This window comes from Poecile atricapillus, chromosome 1 (genome assembly GCF_030490865.1).
Source record: "Poecile atricapillus isolate bPoeAtr1 chromosome 1, bPoeAtr1.hap1, whole genome shotgun sequence".
NCBI lineage: Eukaryota > Metazoa > Chordata > Aves > Passeriformes > Paridae > Poecile > Poecile atricapillus.
In genome coordinates this window covers 148,724,807-148,742,766 of record NC_081249.1, presented here as the reverse complement: position 1 = coordinate 148,742,766, position 17,960 = coordinate 148,724,807, and the positions used below count along the sequence as shown (strand labels likewise).

Genomic DNA, 17,960 nt, shown 5'->3' with positions numbered 1-17,960 from the left:
AAGCCAATGCTGTCTTGCAACCTGATTCCTGCAGGGTAAGGCAAAGCATGAGTATAATCTCAGTAAACATGCAGAATGAGCAGAGTGATCATGAACACCATTTTCAGCAATTTCTGTCAGAACCAATACACAAACCCTACTTTTAGTGGTGGATTCAAGCAGAGTAACGCTGAGATATTTGAATGTGTCCAGAGAAGGACACTAAAGCTGGTGAAAGGGCTGGAAGTAATGTCCTATAAGGAGCAGCTGAGGACTTCGAGTTTGTCTTGTTTGAAGAAAAGTATGTTGAGAGGTGACCTCATGACTCTCTACAGCTCCTGCAGAGGGAAAGGGATCAAGGTGTCCAGTGAGGTTATGTGTGGGAATGGTTCAAAGCTGTTCCAGGGAAGGGTTAGGTTTGACATTAGGAAATATTGCTTTACCAAGAGGGGAGACAGTGGAACAGACTTCCTAGAGATTGGGTTGATGCCCCAAACCTGTATGTCAAAGGTATTTGGACAATGCCTTTAATAATTTGCTTTACATTTTGGTTAGCCCTGAATTATCAGGCAGTTCTATTCTATTCTATACTGTTTTGTTCTATTCTTATTATTCTTGTGAACCTGTTATCTTGGGATATTTTTAAAAAAAGCTTTTAGGCAGAGGTAATATTGGCTACATTAATGGTTACTTCTTACAAAAAAATTAAGGATTAGCTTTCAGTGACATAACATGTCTGCCCAAATCCCTGTCCTTTTCTTGTTTTATATCACTGTCATCATCTATAAACTTTGTCTCCATATTATTATTAGTGGGAGAATAAAATCTAATTCAGTAGCATTTTATCAGGTTTAAAATAATTTAGGAATTTCTTTCTCTTCTTTTACTGGATCATCCAAGTGCATTTTTTTTTGGTGAAGGTCTAACAACTGTTTTCAGTAGTATTACATGCATTATTCAAGGATATCTAGTTGAAGAGTCCTTTTCTACTTTTTTATTTTAGAGTTCACTCTAAAGCTCATTGATTAGTCTATTTGATAGGCTTTTAAAGCTAAGTTAATTATTACTCTTCAAACATGACTAAGTACCACAGATAATGACCTGCAAAGCTGCAACCAGTGCACAAGTACAAATGCGATAAATCATAGACTGAATGGACATCCTTTCTGAAAGTAGTTCTTCCCCATACAAGGTTACCTAGGTGTATATTCAGGGCTCCTGAAGTAAACACAGGTTATTAAGATAAAGGTTGTCACTGATTAGACTTCATCTCTAGGAAATCAACTTTTGACAGCTACATATTTAAAATTAATAATAATGCAGATTTCAATGTGATCATTCGAGCCCAGTTTGTTGAGCACTCTTGGCGACATGACTACTGTGCTTGGAAAGGCAGAGCTGCTTGTGCTTCACACATGTTCTACACCATGGTGTATAATACCACTAATGCAACTTGCTGAAAGGCCTTTGAGGCAGGCAGGAGCTTAAATGTAGTAGTTGTGCCTTCTTTGTCCCTGTAAAAATGCAGATTTGCTAAATTGGAAGTCCTAAAGACTTGTTAAATCAATGATCTCTGACTCCTAATTTTCAGTATTGCGGTACTGTCATGAACACCCTTAAATCTTTGTTATTAATAGAATTCCTCCTAGTCTTCATTTACATGACCTCATACTGCCCAGAAATTTTCAGTTAAAAATACTCTGTTCTCTAGAACCTGTGTTTTTCAAAATAATAAACGCACCTCAAATGGACCTAAAAGGTAGAATGTTTGCTGAACTTCTACAACCTTAGTCATGCTAATACTGAGGAACTAAACATTAGATCATCTTTGCTCTTCTCCTGTTCTTAGTTTATAATGCCATCATTTGTTGTGTTCACTGTTTACCATTTGTGTTGTCCCTCTTAACAGCTGCTGATGGCCCAGGAGATCGATTCATCATAGGGGAATCCCAGGCTGGTGAGCAGGTGAGCACAATTTCTTTTCTCTTTTTTTTTAATGTGTTTTTCTTCTGTAAGATTTTGCTTTGTATTTTTACAAGCCTTGCTAGTGCTCCAAAATTCAATAGTCTTGGATGTGGTGTGAAGTAGGACACAGCTGTACTGACCCTCCTGCTATGTGCCTAGGGACATGATTTCAGAAAGTGAGGTAGTACAGTTACGTAAGGAACTAACAAGGATATCCCAAAATACTTCAGAGCACTGTGCTGACATGTCTGATAGGAATGCGTACAGTAACGTTCTGCCCTGGTACAATGTTTGAGGACATGAGATTTCTAATGGCACAGCAATTCATAAGCAGAGAAAAGAATTATTTAGCCCCCTCTTGCTGGAAGATTTTTAAAGGATGTCAGCCCAATAACTGTTTTCATAAGATGCTTCCATTTTTCACAGTGATACCTGCAAAATGAAGTGTATAAATTTTTTATTAAGCTTTCATAGATAGGTAACAATCTGAACAATCTTGAGGAAGCCTGGCACCAGCCTGGTTTGAGGCTGGTTTCTGAGAAGGATGTTTGTGCACTTTAGCAGATACATGGATTGGTTTTAAAAGCAAGGTGAGGCATGACCTGTTTCTGACCTGCTGTGCTCTATAAATATTCATGAATAGACGCATTTCATAATTTGCTCTCAAATTCAAGAGCATATTTAATGAAATTTCTGTGCTAATACAGGGGTAATGAGAAAAAAATAATCAGTTATGTTCAACTACTGTTATTCTGTCCATTTAATCATACCTGTCAGCTGTGTTCAGGAAAACTTGAGTTAGGCCAAAATGCTTCTCCAACTGTTTCAAGCCCTGATTTATATTTCTGTGTATTGTATGTGAAATGATGGAGAAAGGGATAAGTAACAGGTAGAACAAGGAATTGATCAGTTTTAATGAGGATTTTATAGTGCATCCATTTTGACTGCTAAACAAAAAAGTCCAAGTAAAATTTACATACTTCAAAAATTGTATCAGGTTTTAGAAGTATTACCAGTTGCAGGATTATTCTTTTTTTTTTTTTTTTTTTTAAATGGACTGGAACTGTCTCTAAATGTGTAATAGACATTTACTTTGGCTAATCATGATAGACAGGAAGAACTGTAAAAATTATTTTTGCTTTAGGTCCCATCCATCGTCATGAATTATACTTTGGTATAATAGACACCTTCTCAGTACTGATATTCATGTGAACTTAGATTAATGGATCTGTTGTACAAAATATGAAAAATTACTTTAAATTCTAAAAACACAAAAGCAAGTTAATTCAGTGGCTTTTTAACCTGCCTTATATTTTTAGCCTTCCTGACTGCATTTTCAAGCATTGGTCCAGAATCCAAAAGACTTGACAACTATTTTCACAACCCTTTTTATGATCACTGTAAAATAGCAAGAACCAGCAGAGCAACCCACTGAATTATCACTTCTATCACTATTCCCCTGTCATCAATTTTATAATCTTGCTAGTTAAATATCACAGCACAGTGTTGCTTAAAAGCAGTAGTGTTGAGGTTGTCTCTAATGGGGAGTACTTCCCATTAGAGACCTGAAGTGTTTCAGTGTCCTAATCAGTTCAGGAGGTTTGTACAAAAGATAAAAGAGCAAATGGAAGCTGCCTCCCTCCTGCAAAGTTCAAGAGCTCACAAATGTCTCTCTGCAGAGACAGTCTGTCCTCCCAGATTACAGGGAATAGGAAGGCTCTCTGGCAAGGAGGAAAAATTGGGTGGGAAGCAGGCATGCAGAGAGAGACTATTTCTGAAAATACCAGTGGCAAGTTAGAAAAACAAGGCTGTTGACCTCAGAATAATTGGTCAAAGATTTTTTCTGGGGCAAACACATCTTCAGGTTCATCTCCTTCCCAAGAAATTATTTATAGCCTTGGAAGGCTCCTCAGTCTCATTTCACCCTTCAGTCACTCTCAGCAGCAACATTCTGCTTTTCATGTTACAGACCAATTAACAGAATGATTCACAGCAGGGAGTTCAAAATAGATTTAGATTTGGCTCCTCCTGTAGGGAAAAAGGTTATGTAAATGCTAGTAGCAAGGAAGATGGCACTCAGAATTGCAGGGAGGCCATATAGCCAAGTTGGACGTTTCTGTATCAATTTTTAATTTGTGTATTTTCTGATTTCCATCTCCAGATGGTCATGTTTACATTAGCCCTTTTTTATTGTATATCAAGGAAAACTTTCAGACATCACCCTGCTTTGGGAAGGTTAGGGCACACTTGAGATTACTGGTCATGAGCCATCCACAGTGGCCTGTCAGTGACACACTCAACACAGGAAAAATGGTTTTCCTTCTGTAGACTTACACAGACCAGAGCATTTCCTGCAAAACTTTCTAAAGGTGTTTGTAAGAGGCCCTAGACTAACCAGCTACAATATAGGATGAAAAGCAGGCATTTTCCACCATTCCATTAACTCGTGCCTTTTTACAGAAAGGAGTATGGATGATTCTAAATCACACAAGAGAGGGACAGTAATGTGCAGGAGAAAATGCCTGAGATAAAGATTGTTCTTAGTAGATTATTTCTGGGTTTTATTCAGTGAATAAAATATAGTAGATTGTCAGTAATGAAGGCAAAGGACAGAAACCAGTATTGCCCCATTACAGGTAAAAGTGAGATCTCAAAGGCCTTTGGAAGAACTTCTGTGAAATTTTTGCACATTAATATGTTTTCTGAGGAGAAATAATTTCTTTATCTTCACAGTCTCTATCCTAGAGGAACACAGCCCTGGAGATTCACAAATAAATCTGATGGTTGACTTTTGTTCATAAAGTTAATCTGATCAAATTCTCAGCAGACAAAAAGGAAATTAAATATATGAGCAACATAACCAGTTCTAAAAGCAATTGTATCATGAATTTGTTTAAATGTATCACATCATTGCATCTCAAAAAATTAACTCATCTAACAATAAACTCCAAAAACATGGTTAGTTACAGCACATTTTATCACCATAGGTTCTGATTTGTGGCAGTGGTAGACATTTTGTATTCTTTGTGATGCTTTCTAAATGGGAGAAGATTTTTATGCAATATATTTTTCCTCTGAAATTTGTCATTTAAGCCAGCGATACTTAGTAAGTTCAAAACATTATTACCTATTTGTAATGTACCTTTAGATAATATCTACAATGATATGCAAAATACATAATCCAAAGTATAAGCTTTGCCTTTTGTAACATTTTTTTTTTCATAAAAATCAAAATGACACACTAGATAGCATTATTTTCCCTTGTAAGCAGCTTTAGTATAAATGGCAGTATCTCTGCATTCCATCCCCAGCTCCTTGAATAGTCTGTGGTGAGGAATAAATGTTGTTTTCTTAAATATTTTTTATTTTTTTTTTATAGATAGTCTGGTTTAGGATGGCATGAATCTTGCCCTAAAAATACACTTAACTGTGACATATGGCAGGTGTGGGTTTTATTTATGTTCTTCTCCAAGGATATTAGATTTTCATTACCTGTAGAGAAGGGTCAGGTCAAGATTCAGTCAATTCTAGGCTCAGTTGTTTCTTGGAATATGAAGGTAGCTGTGATACTGTGGTAAGCCAGATAAAAACCATCCCCAGCCTCTTCCTAGGGCTTCTGTCCCAAATGTGTGAAACACACACCTTTCAAAGTAAAACTCACCTTTCAGAGGTTATGACAGTGCTGAAATGGAGCAGAAGAACAGGCAAGGCAAACAGCTTTATGCAGTTCAAGTGCTGAGCAGTGGCCTAGAGTTTGGTCATGTCTTTCAGCCTCCTGACAAAAGTCATGGAGTAAATTTCTGCTGGGCAGGAGCAGGTAACAGTCCTGGGCAGTACTTCCTGCAACCTGTGGGTTGCTGCCAAATGTGTGCTCATTACAGTTTTAGAAGTGCTGGATGCATTCCAGTGCTGCATATGGAATAGAGAGTCAATCTGCACACGAGTTATACATGTGACATTCAGAATATGCTGCTCTAACCACAGCTGCATAGATCTGTGTGCAGCACATGTACACTTGTGACATGAAATAGGTGAAACCTAAGTAAGCCAGGCTTACTGAAGTGCTGTGGGGAGCCAGCGGTGAAATCTCAATCACATCAGCTTTTTTTGGTTTCATTTTTTTAGGAACTTTTTTTAGTTATTTATTTCTTAAATAGTTACGGTGAAATTACAGTTTTACCCTGGATTTTGACAAATGTTTATTACAATAGTCTGCCTGGTGAGAAGTGTTATTAAAACTGCATCATTTGTTTTTTCATGATGTTCTGATATTTTTCTATTCTTTGTACTACTTCTGCTGAAACTTTTGAATGTCCTCTGACTTTATAGAATTCTAAATTGACCCTCACAAAGATAGGTATTCTCTGTGAGCTAGTATTGAGCTGTCTCTGTGTTAGGAAATCTGCTTAAAAATTAAGCAGTTAACATTACATGTTGGTTTTTCATATATAGTGTGCTGGTAAAACGAAACAGAATGAAAATCCAACCAAAGCACAGCCATTTCAGCCCTGGTGACCAGAATGCTCTGCAAAAATATTTATGTACTGAGAACTGCCAGATTTTTGTTCATGGAAGTTTCCAGAAGGTCACCATCTAACAGTTAAATTTCTAAGCCAGTTGTTTTTCTGTGCCAAGTATTTTTCTGAGTATCAGTATATTCCTTCTTCTGAAAGTTGTTCATAGATAGATCATCATTGTGATAGAAATATAAGGAGAAAAAACTGAAGCCACCTAATATGTGGCAATATAAATAAAGCCAAGTGAGACTTGGAGTTTATTGTCCCTGTTGCTATCCCTCATTATATCAAGAGTCATGCTGCAAATAAGAATTTTGGTTTTTCAGATAGATTACTTGCATAAAGTTCAAGTGGTTTGATTTTTTTTTTTCCCCAGAAGTAGATTAATTTCTGTTTTTTTATTTTTCAGCCAACTCAGACTGTGATGCCTGGTCAGGTAATGCGTGTTACAACTGGTGCTCCAATTCCATGTGGTGCTGATGCAGTGGTGCAAGTGGAAGATACAGAGCTCATCAGGGAATCAGATGATGTGAGTCACAAGTTAAAAAACTCATTTTTATTTTGTGTGCAGCAGTAAATGGCACATGATACAATCCTGTAAATATGAAAGACAGTCATGCAGAAAAGCTTGTCAGTAATCTCAGAAGTTTGAGGATTTTTGCATCAGTTCCTAGTAGCAATTCTCACTTTCTCAGGCTGTGATAATAGTACCACAGACCTTCCTGTTCTGACTGATTTTTCATCAGAATTGTTGAATGCTGACTCTAAAATGCTTGGTAGCATGATTTGAGTGAAAGGCCAATGCCTCCTGGAAATCCATGCCTACAGTCCAGTTCAAATGCCTACTGTATACACATTTTAAAATATAGGCTAGTGAAAACTTCTCCAAATAAGAAGGGGAAATGTTTTCTTAAATTACATGTTGATCTCAGAATTAAACATTTAATTAGTGCTGATATAATTAAAGGTGAATATTATTTTATGTGGGAAAAGTGAGCTGTTTTAAGTGCCACAAAATCCATGGCATGACTTGGGTTCTTTTAAACTGTGCTATGAAGACAGTTCTGTATTATCAGGGTTGGTCTTGTTTCTGCAAAGGTGAATTTGGTGGATTTTGGAGAATACTTCTTGTACAAATACCTTCCAATGAATCTGTTTAGAAAATGAGGTTTTGTTATGAAACAGGGGAAGTAAATGCCTCCCAAGATTTTTTAAACTACATCTAATATTTTTAAAATACATTTGTGCTCCTTTTAAATGAGAACATTACTGAATTTAAGACTTCTGAAAACCAAGAAATGGATAAGGTGCATATTCCTCCAGAATGTAGACATAACCCTGCTTTCAAACAGATTTCCCAGCCTACCTTTGAATCACACTAGTAAACCACCTTACAGATGCTGCAAATAAGATCACACAGAAACAAAACACAGAAAAAAACCCCAGAAAATATATGAATACTAGAGTACTAATTCTGTATGCACAGTTGTCTCAACATAGTGAAATGTGCTTTTAAGGAAGCAGAGGAGCTCTCTGTAGACTAGTTGATTCCAAAGAGTCCATCTTAGACTTCTTTTGTGTTGCTGTGTTTGCTTCTGAAGCCCAGCTGTGATTTCAAGGCACTATCATCATGTTTGCTGTCATCTGAGAGACTTCAAGGCAAGAAGATACATGTCTTATTGACACAACTTCCAGGTTCAACTTTGGAATGAGCTATGTGTATGGTTCTGTGCTCAAATCAGCCTTTGCTCTACTGCTGCTGTTCTGACAAGCTGTTCCACTCTGCCACAGCTCACTGTCATTATTGTGATTGCAGCTGAGGTATAAGCAGATAAATTCTAGTGTTCAAAACTGACTAAGACTGCAAAAACTGAAACCCATTCTCAGGATAATTTCTCATGTCTTATTAATCTTATTAAATGCATAGATTTTTGCATATAATAAACTCAGCAAACTGTCTAGGCTGTTCTTCTTATCAGGAAAATTATTGAAATTATCAAACGTGCTCTGAGGTTACAGATGTATATGTATAAATTATATCTTCCTGTAAAATATACCATTGCCTTCACTGCTTGTTAATCGTTCCATTAGCTTTACTGAGCAAGTTTTTTGTGGCCATTGCCCATCTCATCTTGAGAGGACTATCACATTGCAGAGCAACACACATGGTAACCTTTTATTTTTCTACTTCTTTGGATGACTCTGTCCTGCCTTCCACTTTTTATGTGCATGTTCTCCTCTGCATGTGAGAACAGGTTATTAGGCTATGTGCTTAAAGTCTAAGTTTTTTCATGTATGGTCAGACACTTTCAACTTCTTTTTCCTGCCCATAAGTATGGGGTAGAACTCTTTAATTTCTGCTTGTCTTTGAACACACCACTCTATGAATCCTGTTCATAATAATTAGTATAGTTTAATTAATATGTTATTTTCTTCTCTTCCTTTTCATGTCTGGGTGGCTACATATTTCAAGAATATTCTTCTTTTTAGTGTTAAGAACTCCTTTAGGGCTGGGATTTAACTGAAGTGAAATCTTGAACATCTGAAAAATGTTCTTCTGAAAAGGGATTACTTTTCAAAGGAATTGATTCCTTGAGTTCTAGTTGTGGTAGCAGTACTTAAATTTCATAGCAAGCATTCCCCAAATGACCTTAGAAGTCATATGCCTGAAAGGAATTACATCTATTTATCAGGAAGAAAAATTCTCATCAGCTTGCCAAATGCACATTCATTAAGAAAGATGTCTACACCCTTTTCATTTTGAGTTTTTATGTCACGTTGTAGGAGAAAGGAGCCCAGTGTGATCAACCAAAACAAGAACTAGATCCTGCATCAAGCTCCCTGTTCACAGACACCAGCACAAGATACCCAGATATAGTACAAAATGTATTAATACACAGCAAGAATGCTGCCTGACACACACCAAAGGAAAGATATTTTTGGGGCCAAAGCCCTCTGCAAGCCCCTCTAACCACCTTGAATTATATTGTATTCTTGAAGCATTCTGGGATATCCGTCAGTTCCATAGATGTCAATCACTGTATATCACCATATTGTCCATAGTCACACTTTGCAGTACCTGTTAAACCTGGGATTGCTGAATTCCTCAAAACCCTTTTTTTTAGTTATTTCCCCTAATCCAGGAGTCCTAAACAGGACCTTTTATATTCATCAAATGTATCATTGCCTCTCCAGTTCATTGCCTTAAAATCTTCTATCCATCTTTAAATGTTATCAAAGATAGGGAAATTTCAAATCTCCATGACTGAACAAAGATCCCCAGAGTGTCATAAAAATAGAGTAATTCTGGGACTAACCATTGCCCCAAATTTTTATTGGAAGACTCAAGTGTTTTTTACAGCCGCAGCTGGCAATAAGGGGGAAAAAGGCCATTCTGTGCACCAGCACAGCCAGTTTGAACACTCACAGACAAAAATCATCTCTTATACAAAAAGAACAAGTACAAAAGAAACGGAGTTTGCAATAAAGGCCTCTGAAAAGCATGCGAAAATACTGGGATAAAGTAAGAAATTTTTTCATGAGTAATTATCTGGCTTTCAGGGGTTTAAATTGTCACAGTAGGTAAATGAATCTCAATCTCTAATAACATGTTCATTAGCTTTAACTTTGGGGCCTTAAGTTTAGAGCATTTAGTTTGAACTCAGAAACTGAGGCCCCTATAAGATACAAGAACCCAGTGTCCAATACAACACTACTGTTCTTGTAAAAGTTCCAAATAACACTCACCTGCCTTGTTTTTATTGTAATTTTAGTGTCTGATTTATAACTCTGAGGTATTTAAATATTAAACACTCCATGATAATGTAAAAACAGAATTTGTTCCAGTCTAAGTTTAGATTTAGTGCTACTGACAGGCTGGCACTATCTCAAAGTTGAGTGTATATATCATCAACCCATTTGCAGGGCTTAACGTTAAATATTAACGATAGAGGTCATAGGCCATTTATTGGCATTGAATGAATCACCAAACTACTGACATTCTGAACAAGGAAATGCATCAGACTTCTCAATCCACTGTCTCTTGTTCACAGTAAATAAACAAGATGAATGAGCCCATTTCTGATTTGCACAAGGCTCTCAAGTAGGAGTATCCACTACAGGAATCTACATGAAAATCCTGGAACAGCTGCAGTATGTAGCTTCTTTCCACGTTTCTGCTAATGTAGTAGCCTACTGTCTGCCAGACTAATGGTCTGTTTGAAGTGCCATCTTTGAAATGGTTTGACCAGATCAAGTAGGCTGAGAGGAATAGAAAGACTCCACTCAGTATACCAGATCAACAGATGTAACATAGGAAAGCTATATGAACACGGGTATCATAAAAAAAAAATAGGAAGTTAAAACTACAATATTCAGTACTGGTCCTCCCCTAGTGAGCTCATCATACAGAGCATTTCTTAAAATGCTGTTCAGTTTTAGCACACATTGTGTTACAACCTCGACAAACAAATCAGGAGAACAATATGATGCTGAAACCGTAATGTCTCAGTGTAATGAGAGCTGTAAGCTGTGTAGACTTCTGAGAAATCAAACATTAATCTTCTTTGAATTGCTCAGCTGACCATATGTGATGTCCTTGTGTTTGTAGGGCACTGAAGAACTAGAAGTTCGAATCCTGGTGCAAGCTCGACCCGGCCAAGATATCAGGTCTGTATTTGTTAAAATATCTCTGTGTAAGGTATAGAAAGGCTGATGAATTTCGAAGTAATTTTTTAATCATGAGTAGTACTGACATTTTGCCAGTCTCACTAAGGAGTGTCCATGGACACTCCTCGCCTGGAGCAAGACAAATCAAGGAAAGGTACTTTGAATCTCATTCTGTTTCTCTTTCATGTTGTTTTTCTGTCCTGATTTTCAGACCCATAGGACATGACATTAAAAGAGGTGAATGTGTGCTGGCTAAAGGAACCCACATGGGTCCATCTGAGATTGGTCTCTTAGCAACTGTTGGAGTAACTGAAGTAGAAGTTAACAAGTTCCCAGTGGTTGCAGTAATGTCAACAGGGAATGAGGTAAGTTTGTTTAGCATTCTGAAATACTGTAATTTTTTTTGAGGCAGTGTTTTGGTTAGTGACTTCCATCCTATTCCCAAGCAGACTCACTTTTTGAACTGCAACTCATGCTGACATGAGCTATTTTTGTGAGGGATCAACCCATAATCATCTACTTGTGTTTTCTCCCTTAGGGGCTTTCTCACAGGTTTCACACTCTCTTTGCCAAAATTTTGGTAATGTATCCAACCTTGTGCCAGCTGCTTTCCTCCTGCCAGCAAGGGAGAGCCTGTGGGGGTAGTCGGGGTTGTAATTCATGTTGCCAGTCATGACTGAAGAGTAATTTCTTTTAAGCAACACCCTCTATCTCAAATGGCAGATAAGCTGTCTTTGAAAATTGAATAGTTCTACCAAATGCCTTGTTGCAGTATTGTGCCTCAAAATTCTTTCTACTAGTAGTATATGTTGAAATCCAGACACTCTCCTGTTGGTAGAAAAGCAGACCAGCTTTATAATTGCTTTAACTACATCAGAAAAATCAGGTTTAAGATTAACTTAATTTACTAACTTTACTTTTACTTAATTTACTACTTTTACTTTTACTTTTATGTTGTGTGTTGACCCAGGCCAGCAACTGTGCCTTCTCATTTCTACCAGCAGTAGGATAAAGAAAGAATAGGAAGAGTAAAACCTAAAGAACGTGTGGGTTAAAGAGAGCATGAGGTTTTGACAGTCCTTTAACGCAAACTTTTTGAAATCCAGCCACAAATATTAACTCGATATATTGAGCCGTATTCTCGTACAACTTGAACATGTTCAATTTTGAAAGATTCTGAAATCTTCCCATAGGTTGAATTTTGTCTTCTGGTGTACAGATTATTGCCAGATTTCATAGCATAAACAGGGTGTGGCATGCAGGAACCAAACCATTAACTGAGGAATAAATCCATAGAGCTATAAGGATTACAGCTGGTGATTTTCTGATTAGTAACTTCCATATGAATGAAGATTCTTGCATGTCATTAAAGGGTCCTTTACTGATGTGGGCATTCTCTTTTGTAAAATGTTAAAAGAAGCCCTGAACAGTGGGTCTCTTTAACATCCTGTTAAAATCTTCACAGAAACAGAGCTGCAAGCTAAAGCATAAAATTTACCCATGCTCCATTTTTCATTATTCTTACCTTACTACCTAATGCTGTGGTTTTCACAGATACATTCTTGTTAGTAGTATTATTATTTACCTCCTGTCAATATTGTATTGCCCTTTTGTGTCCTACATTAGAATTTATAATATATATATAACACACATTTGCATATATATGTTTTTTAGTTTAGCTTCCAAAATACACATGTGAGGTACTATCCATGCCATGATGTACTATCTTGAGAGAAAGTTTTTAATCCAAAACAGTAATTGATGTAAGAACTAAGCATAAGGCTTCTGTCTATTAATCCAATGCAGATCGTTGTATTTAAGAGACATCTTTTTTGGCAAGCAGACAATGAACTTCAAAATGTTCATTAATACCTTTAAATCTGGTTAACAACATCAATGAGGTTCCCTTAAAACCATTTAAAGAGGAGCAATAATGTGAAAACTGAAAAGTTTTTGTTTTGATTGCTAATGTCTGAGATTAGAAGCCATGTACTCATAAGGAGTAAGAATGTTTTGCAGACATGGACCAGTAGAAACAAACTGAACAACATGGAGGATTAGAATAAAAAAGCACATTACATATCTTATTATTTTAAATTCACTAAATCACTTTATACGTATGTTTCATGATATGTGTCTAAAAATATCCTGTCCAACGCAAAGAAAAAATTCTCGCTTGTGTAAAGCACAGTATTCCAAGGAGACTGTCTGAGAGAGTTTCTGGTTTTACAGCTGCTGAATCCTGAGGATGACCTCTTGCCAGGAAAGATTCGGGACAGTAACCGTTCAACTCTCCTAGCTACAATCCAAGAACACGGCTATCCAACAATCAATTTGGGAATTGTGGGTGATAAGTAAGTACCACATGTTAGTAAAGATGTCACTTCATATTCATGCGATGCACATTATGGCATCCATGGGAAAAAGAAATGCCAGAGAAAATGTCACTTATTACGAGTGTCACAGTGTTGTGACAAGGCACATCTTGGAGAAAGTATTTCACCCTTTTCATTATCTCAAGAAATACAAGTCTATTCTAATATTAGGACAAATCTTTTGAAAAAAAAAAATTAATTGTGTTTAATTTGTTTTGCATTCAGTTTCTTGAAACAGATAATCTATTCCCTGTTGCAAATTGAATTTATTGCTGCAGTATCCTTCCAAGCACTATACTTAAAACACATAAGGGGAGACAGTTCTACAGCAGCTATACTTTTTTTCTGATCAAATAAAAGGAGAAGGAGAGTTTCTCTTTGAGTTTATTTTCCATGCCAAAATTAATTTAGAGTATTAAATTTTGTCATATTCTGAGTAACTGACTTTTGAGGAAGGCCCCACTGCTGCATATTACTCAACATTTCCAGAAATCTGTGGAAGAATTCCTTTTTTTTTAACTTTAGTGGTCTTTATTTTGATTGCCACAGGGTAGCACCCTACTGATCATTCTTTCTGTTCATCTGACAGCGATTGCTCATTGTTTCCCAGTGGTAGTGAAGTGAATGTCTTGAGAGCGCTAGGATAAGTGATGGAAGTGTTCCGTTTTCTGTCCTTCACAAGACTGTGCAGTGACTGCCATCCATGGCTTGAGTTCCTCAACATAATGTATTTCCTCAGTTTATTGAGACCTAGAGCCTTTGAATAGTCTTTCTTGCTTTTCAGTTTGGGCATCAAACCAACTGACAGACTTGGTTTGACAGGGAGTTGTTCAGGATGTCCTAGTGGGTAGTTAAAAGCAAAAAAAACAAAAAATAAGTAGAAGCAGATAAACAGATAACAAGGTCCCAGTCAGGGACTAAAAGGGAATCCAACCAGGTTATTGTAAGGGAACAGGTAATTTCAAACCCAGTCTTCCCTATAGCAGTATTCAGTACAAAACCACACTAGCTTGACAGAAAGTATATGAGTGGGCCAGCCACTGCATGGTTTTGCAGTAATTAAACCAACCTGCATGGTGGCTGCAGGAAATGCAGTTGAATTTGCGGTACTCATACAGGAATGTTACTTCACAGTTGTGATCTTAGGGAAGGCAAACCCTTCTGGGCAGTCTCACTGCATCCAGCTATCCCTTTTTGCTTCTCTAGCCTAGCAAAACACCACTGCAGTTTCAAACAGCAATAAATATCAAGCCCTCCTGCCCATGAATGCTTCCAGTTTCATGTGGTGAGGTCATACAGAGTCTAAGCTCATGAGACTGTTCTTTCCAGGAATGGTATCTAAATGTCCTCAATTGCTAGAGCTTTTTATATTATATATATATTATAAGGACCTTTTTAAACTTTAACAGATAATTAGAAAAATTTTCAAATGAAACTGTTATATCCAGAGACCTGGTTCTAGATTTGTGTAGCTAAGAAAAAAGAAAACAGGCACAAAAAGTCTCTTAGCTCCTGAGAGTCATCTCTGTTTAAAAAGATTGGCAGGGGTTGTTTTTGCCAAAATACTGTAGGTGGAACTTCCTACCACCTGCAGGAGCAAAAGTAACAGCTATAGTTACCAACATTGTTGTCAAGGACAACTTACATCCTGTATTACCAATGTATCCTGTTTTACTAATTATCCAATGGAAAAGATGCTTTCTCTGGTAGTCCTCTATGGAAAAATGAGAGTGGAAATCTTGTTTGTTCTTTCTGGTCTTGTCCTAATCAAATAGGTATAGTCTTAACTTTGCTGTAAAGTCAACATCAAAAGGAGAGTTTAACTTTAGGTCATTGTGCAAAACTGTAGCTATGTACTCCATCACCTTCAGGAATTGTTTCTGTGACCTCTCAGGCATGGAGAGTCTGTGAAAATAAATAATCTTGAAAGCTCTCAGTAATAAATGGCAAGCAACTTTAGAATCATAGAATTATTTAGGTTAGAAAAGACTTTAGGATTATCAAGTCCAACCAGCACTGCCAAGTCCACCACTAAACCATGTCCCCAGGTGCCACATCTACATGTCTTTTAAATTCCTCCAGGGATGGAAACTCCATCACTTCCCTGAGCAGCCTGTCCCAGTGCTTGATGGCTCTTTCAGAGAATAAATTTTTCCTGATATCCAATCTAAACCTCCCATGCTGCAACTTGAGGCCATTTCCTCTCATCCTGTCATAAGTTACTTGGGAGAAGAGGCTGATCCCCACCTGGCTACACCCTCCTCTCAAGTGATTGTAGAGAGTGATAAGGTCTCCCCTGAGCCTCCTTTTCTCCATGCTGAACAATTCCAGCTCCCTCAGACACACCTCATCAAATATATGCCCCAGATCCTTCAACAGCTTCATTGCTCTTTTTTGGAATGTCTTTCTTGTAGTGAGATTTCAGGCCCAAGAGAACTTTTTGCTTTTCTATATTTTTACAGATATATTTTATGACCATTTTTAATTTTCAGATGCTAGCTGAACACCAGGCAGCAAACAAATATATCAGTTTGAGGAATTGCCTACAGCTTTGCTTTCAGTTTCAAGAGAGGTTGATTCTTTTGAATCTTCACTATTAAAATGATCCCCAAGTCTTGAGATAATAACCTTGGCAAAGGTAGTAACAGTTCTTTTCAAATGTTTGGTTTTCTGCTTTTTCCTGTTTCATGCTAACGAAGCAGAAGTAGTTACTTTAGCTCATAGAATAGAAATAATGAGCCTCCCATTGCAGAATTGCAGTAAGTTTTGAAAGAATAATTCAGTACTGTTGACTTAGCTAAAAACCTTCTGCACCAGATATCAGGATTCAGTCTTAGCAAGTCTTCTGCCGTTCTTCCACACTCACATGCCCCGTCCATATCTTTACAGCTCAATGTATCTGCAGTCCTGTTTCTCTCAAAAGGAAAATCTGATTGTGTAAATCATTTTGATAAGAAGTACGGTGTTATTTCATTATGAAATAAAGCTGAGTGTTGCCCATATAAATATTTCAGTACATATCTTTTGGGCTAACATGTCTGATTTGATGGAGTACTGTGGTGCTTGAACAAATGCAGGAGGACTTACCAGAAAGATATTACAAGGGCTAAAACCATTTTAACCCTTTAGTTAGATTGTTTGTAGAAGAGAGGAACAAGCCTTCAGTGTCTGTTTTATGGTTTACTGAAGTTAAACCATAGATTGTGTGTTTGTGTGTGCTCATGTATATGTGCATTTTGTATGTATAACATGTATCCAGACATTGAAAAAAGGAACATTTTATATGCCTGCAATATCTACTGGTGTAGTAAATAAGTGGCAAACATACTTTTCAGAAGGAAAAATTCAAAACTTGTACTGTTTTCTTAATGTATAATGGCATATATTTTTTCCTTCCCGTACTTTAGATTTGGTTGGGGTTTTTAACTATTTCCTTTTTTTAGTACAATTTTCATGGGGTAAATTTTACTTCATCTTACTGGGAGTATCGCTTCCTGTACACCATAAGCACTAATGGAATTTGAGACAGCACCTAATAGGGAGCACAGTTGAGTGTTACAATTGCTGTAATGGGTCAAGGTTTTTAACAACCATGGAAATCCTCTTCAAGCATATTTGCAGATCTAATATTCAAGCATAATTTTTTTTAGAGTAGTATTTGCAAAGACAAATTTAGAGGTTATTCCTATGTATCTTTTCAGCGTACAAATCACTCAGAGGCATTTGGGTGGAAAAACAGCTTGTCCAGATGCTTCAAAGCCCAGGATTGTGATACATGGAAACACAGAGAATGTGAAAAGATGGGGAAGCACACAAAATGTCTGGGTTTCTGAAGAGTAGTTAGAAGCATTTTAAAAATGTCTTTGCATATTAATCATACATGAAGTTACATTTTGAACTGACCACTCAAGTCTGACTTAGCCTACAGCTGTACTTTCATTTGAAACCAATATTGTCTTTCTTTTGGGAGCATTTTAACAGTTTCTGAGATTGTCATCATTGTTTCTGTTCTCATAAATTGCATATATCACTCAATATTCAAAATAAAAAACAGCAATCCCAAAACCCAGAGATAAAGTTTACAGTTGAAATCCTGGAAGAAAGCAATGGGAGAAAATAACAGACCTGGGAATGTGATACAGCTGAAGTTATTCTGGCCAGAAGTCAAGATTTTCTTCTATTGGTGTTCTCAGCACATAAAAGCCAGGCTGTTTGAAAAGCACACACGCCTGAGTAGAAATGGAAGATATATCCATTTCCAGAGCTACTGCAAACACAAGAAACAAATGCAAAACTAAGGAAAGGAAGAACCCTTCTGATATTGTTGTTACTGTTGTGTCTTTCATTTTTTGTCTGAATCTCAGACTCGCTAAAAAATTTTAAAAAAACAACTGGCCAGCTAAAGTTGGTATTTCAATGTACTTCTGAATGTTGCTTCCTAATAACAAGACCAAGT

At 37.0% G+C, this 17,960-nt stretch overlaps 1 protein-coding gene across 12 annotated transcripts in view; it reads left to right on the top strand.

Moving 5' to 3' along the window:
• Positions 1–17,960, top strand: part of GPHN (gephyrin) — a 276,397-nt gene that overhangs the window by 234,348 nt on the left and 24,089 nt on the right. For all 12 annotated transcript variants that reach the window (XM_058832193.1, XM_058832174.1, XM_058832165.1 and 9 more), the window contains 5 exons: positions 1,889–1,944; positions 6,871–6,990; positions 11,071–11,129; positions 11,341–11,494; positions 13,362–13,483. In XM_058832193.1, coding sequence (XP_058688176.1) covers positions 1,889–1,944; positions 6,871–6,990; positions 11,071–11,129; positions 11,341–11,494; positions 13,362–13,483 — 511 coding nt within the window. The remainder of the gene's footprint in view (positions 1–1,888; positions 1,945–6,870; positions 6,991–11,070; positions 11,130–11,340; positions 11,495–13,361; positions 13,484–17,960) is intronic.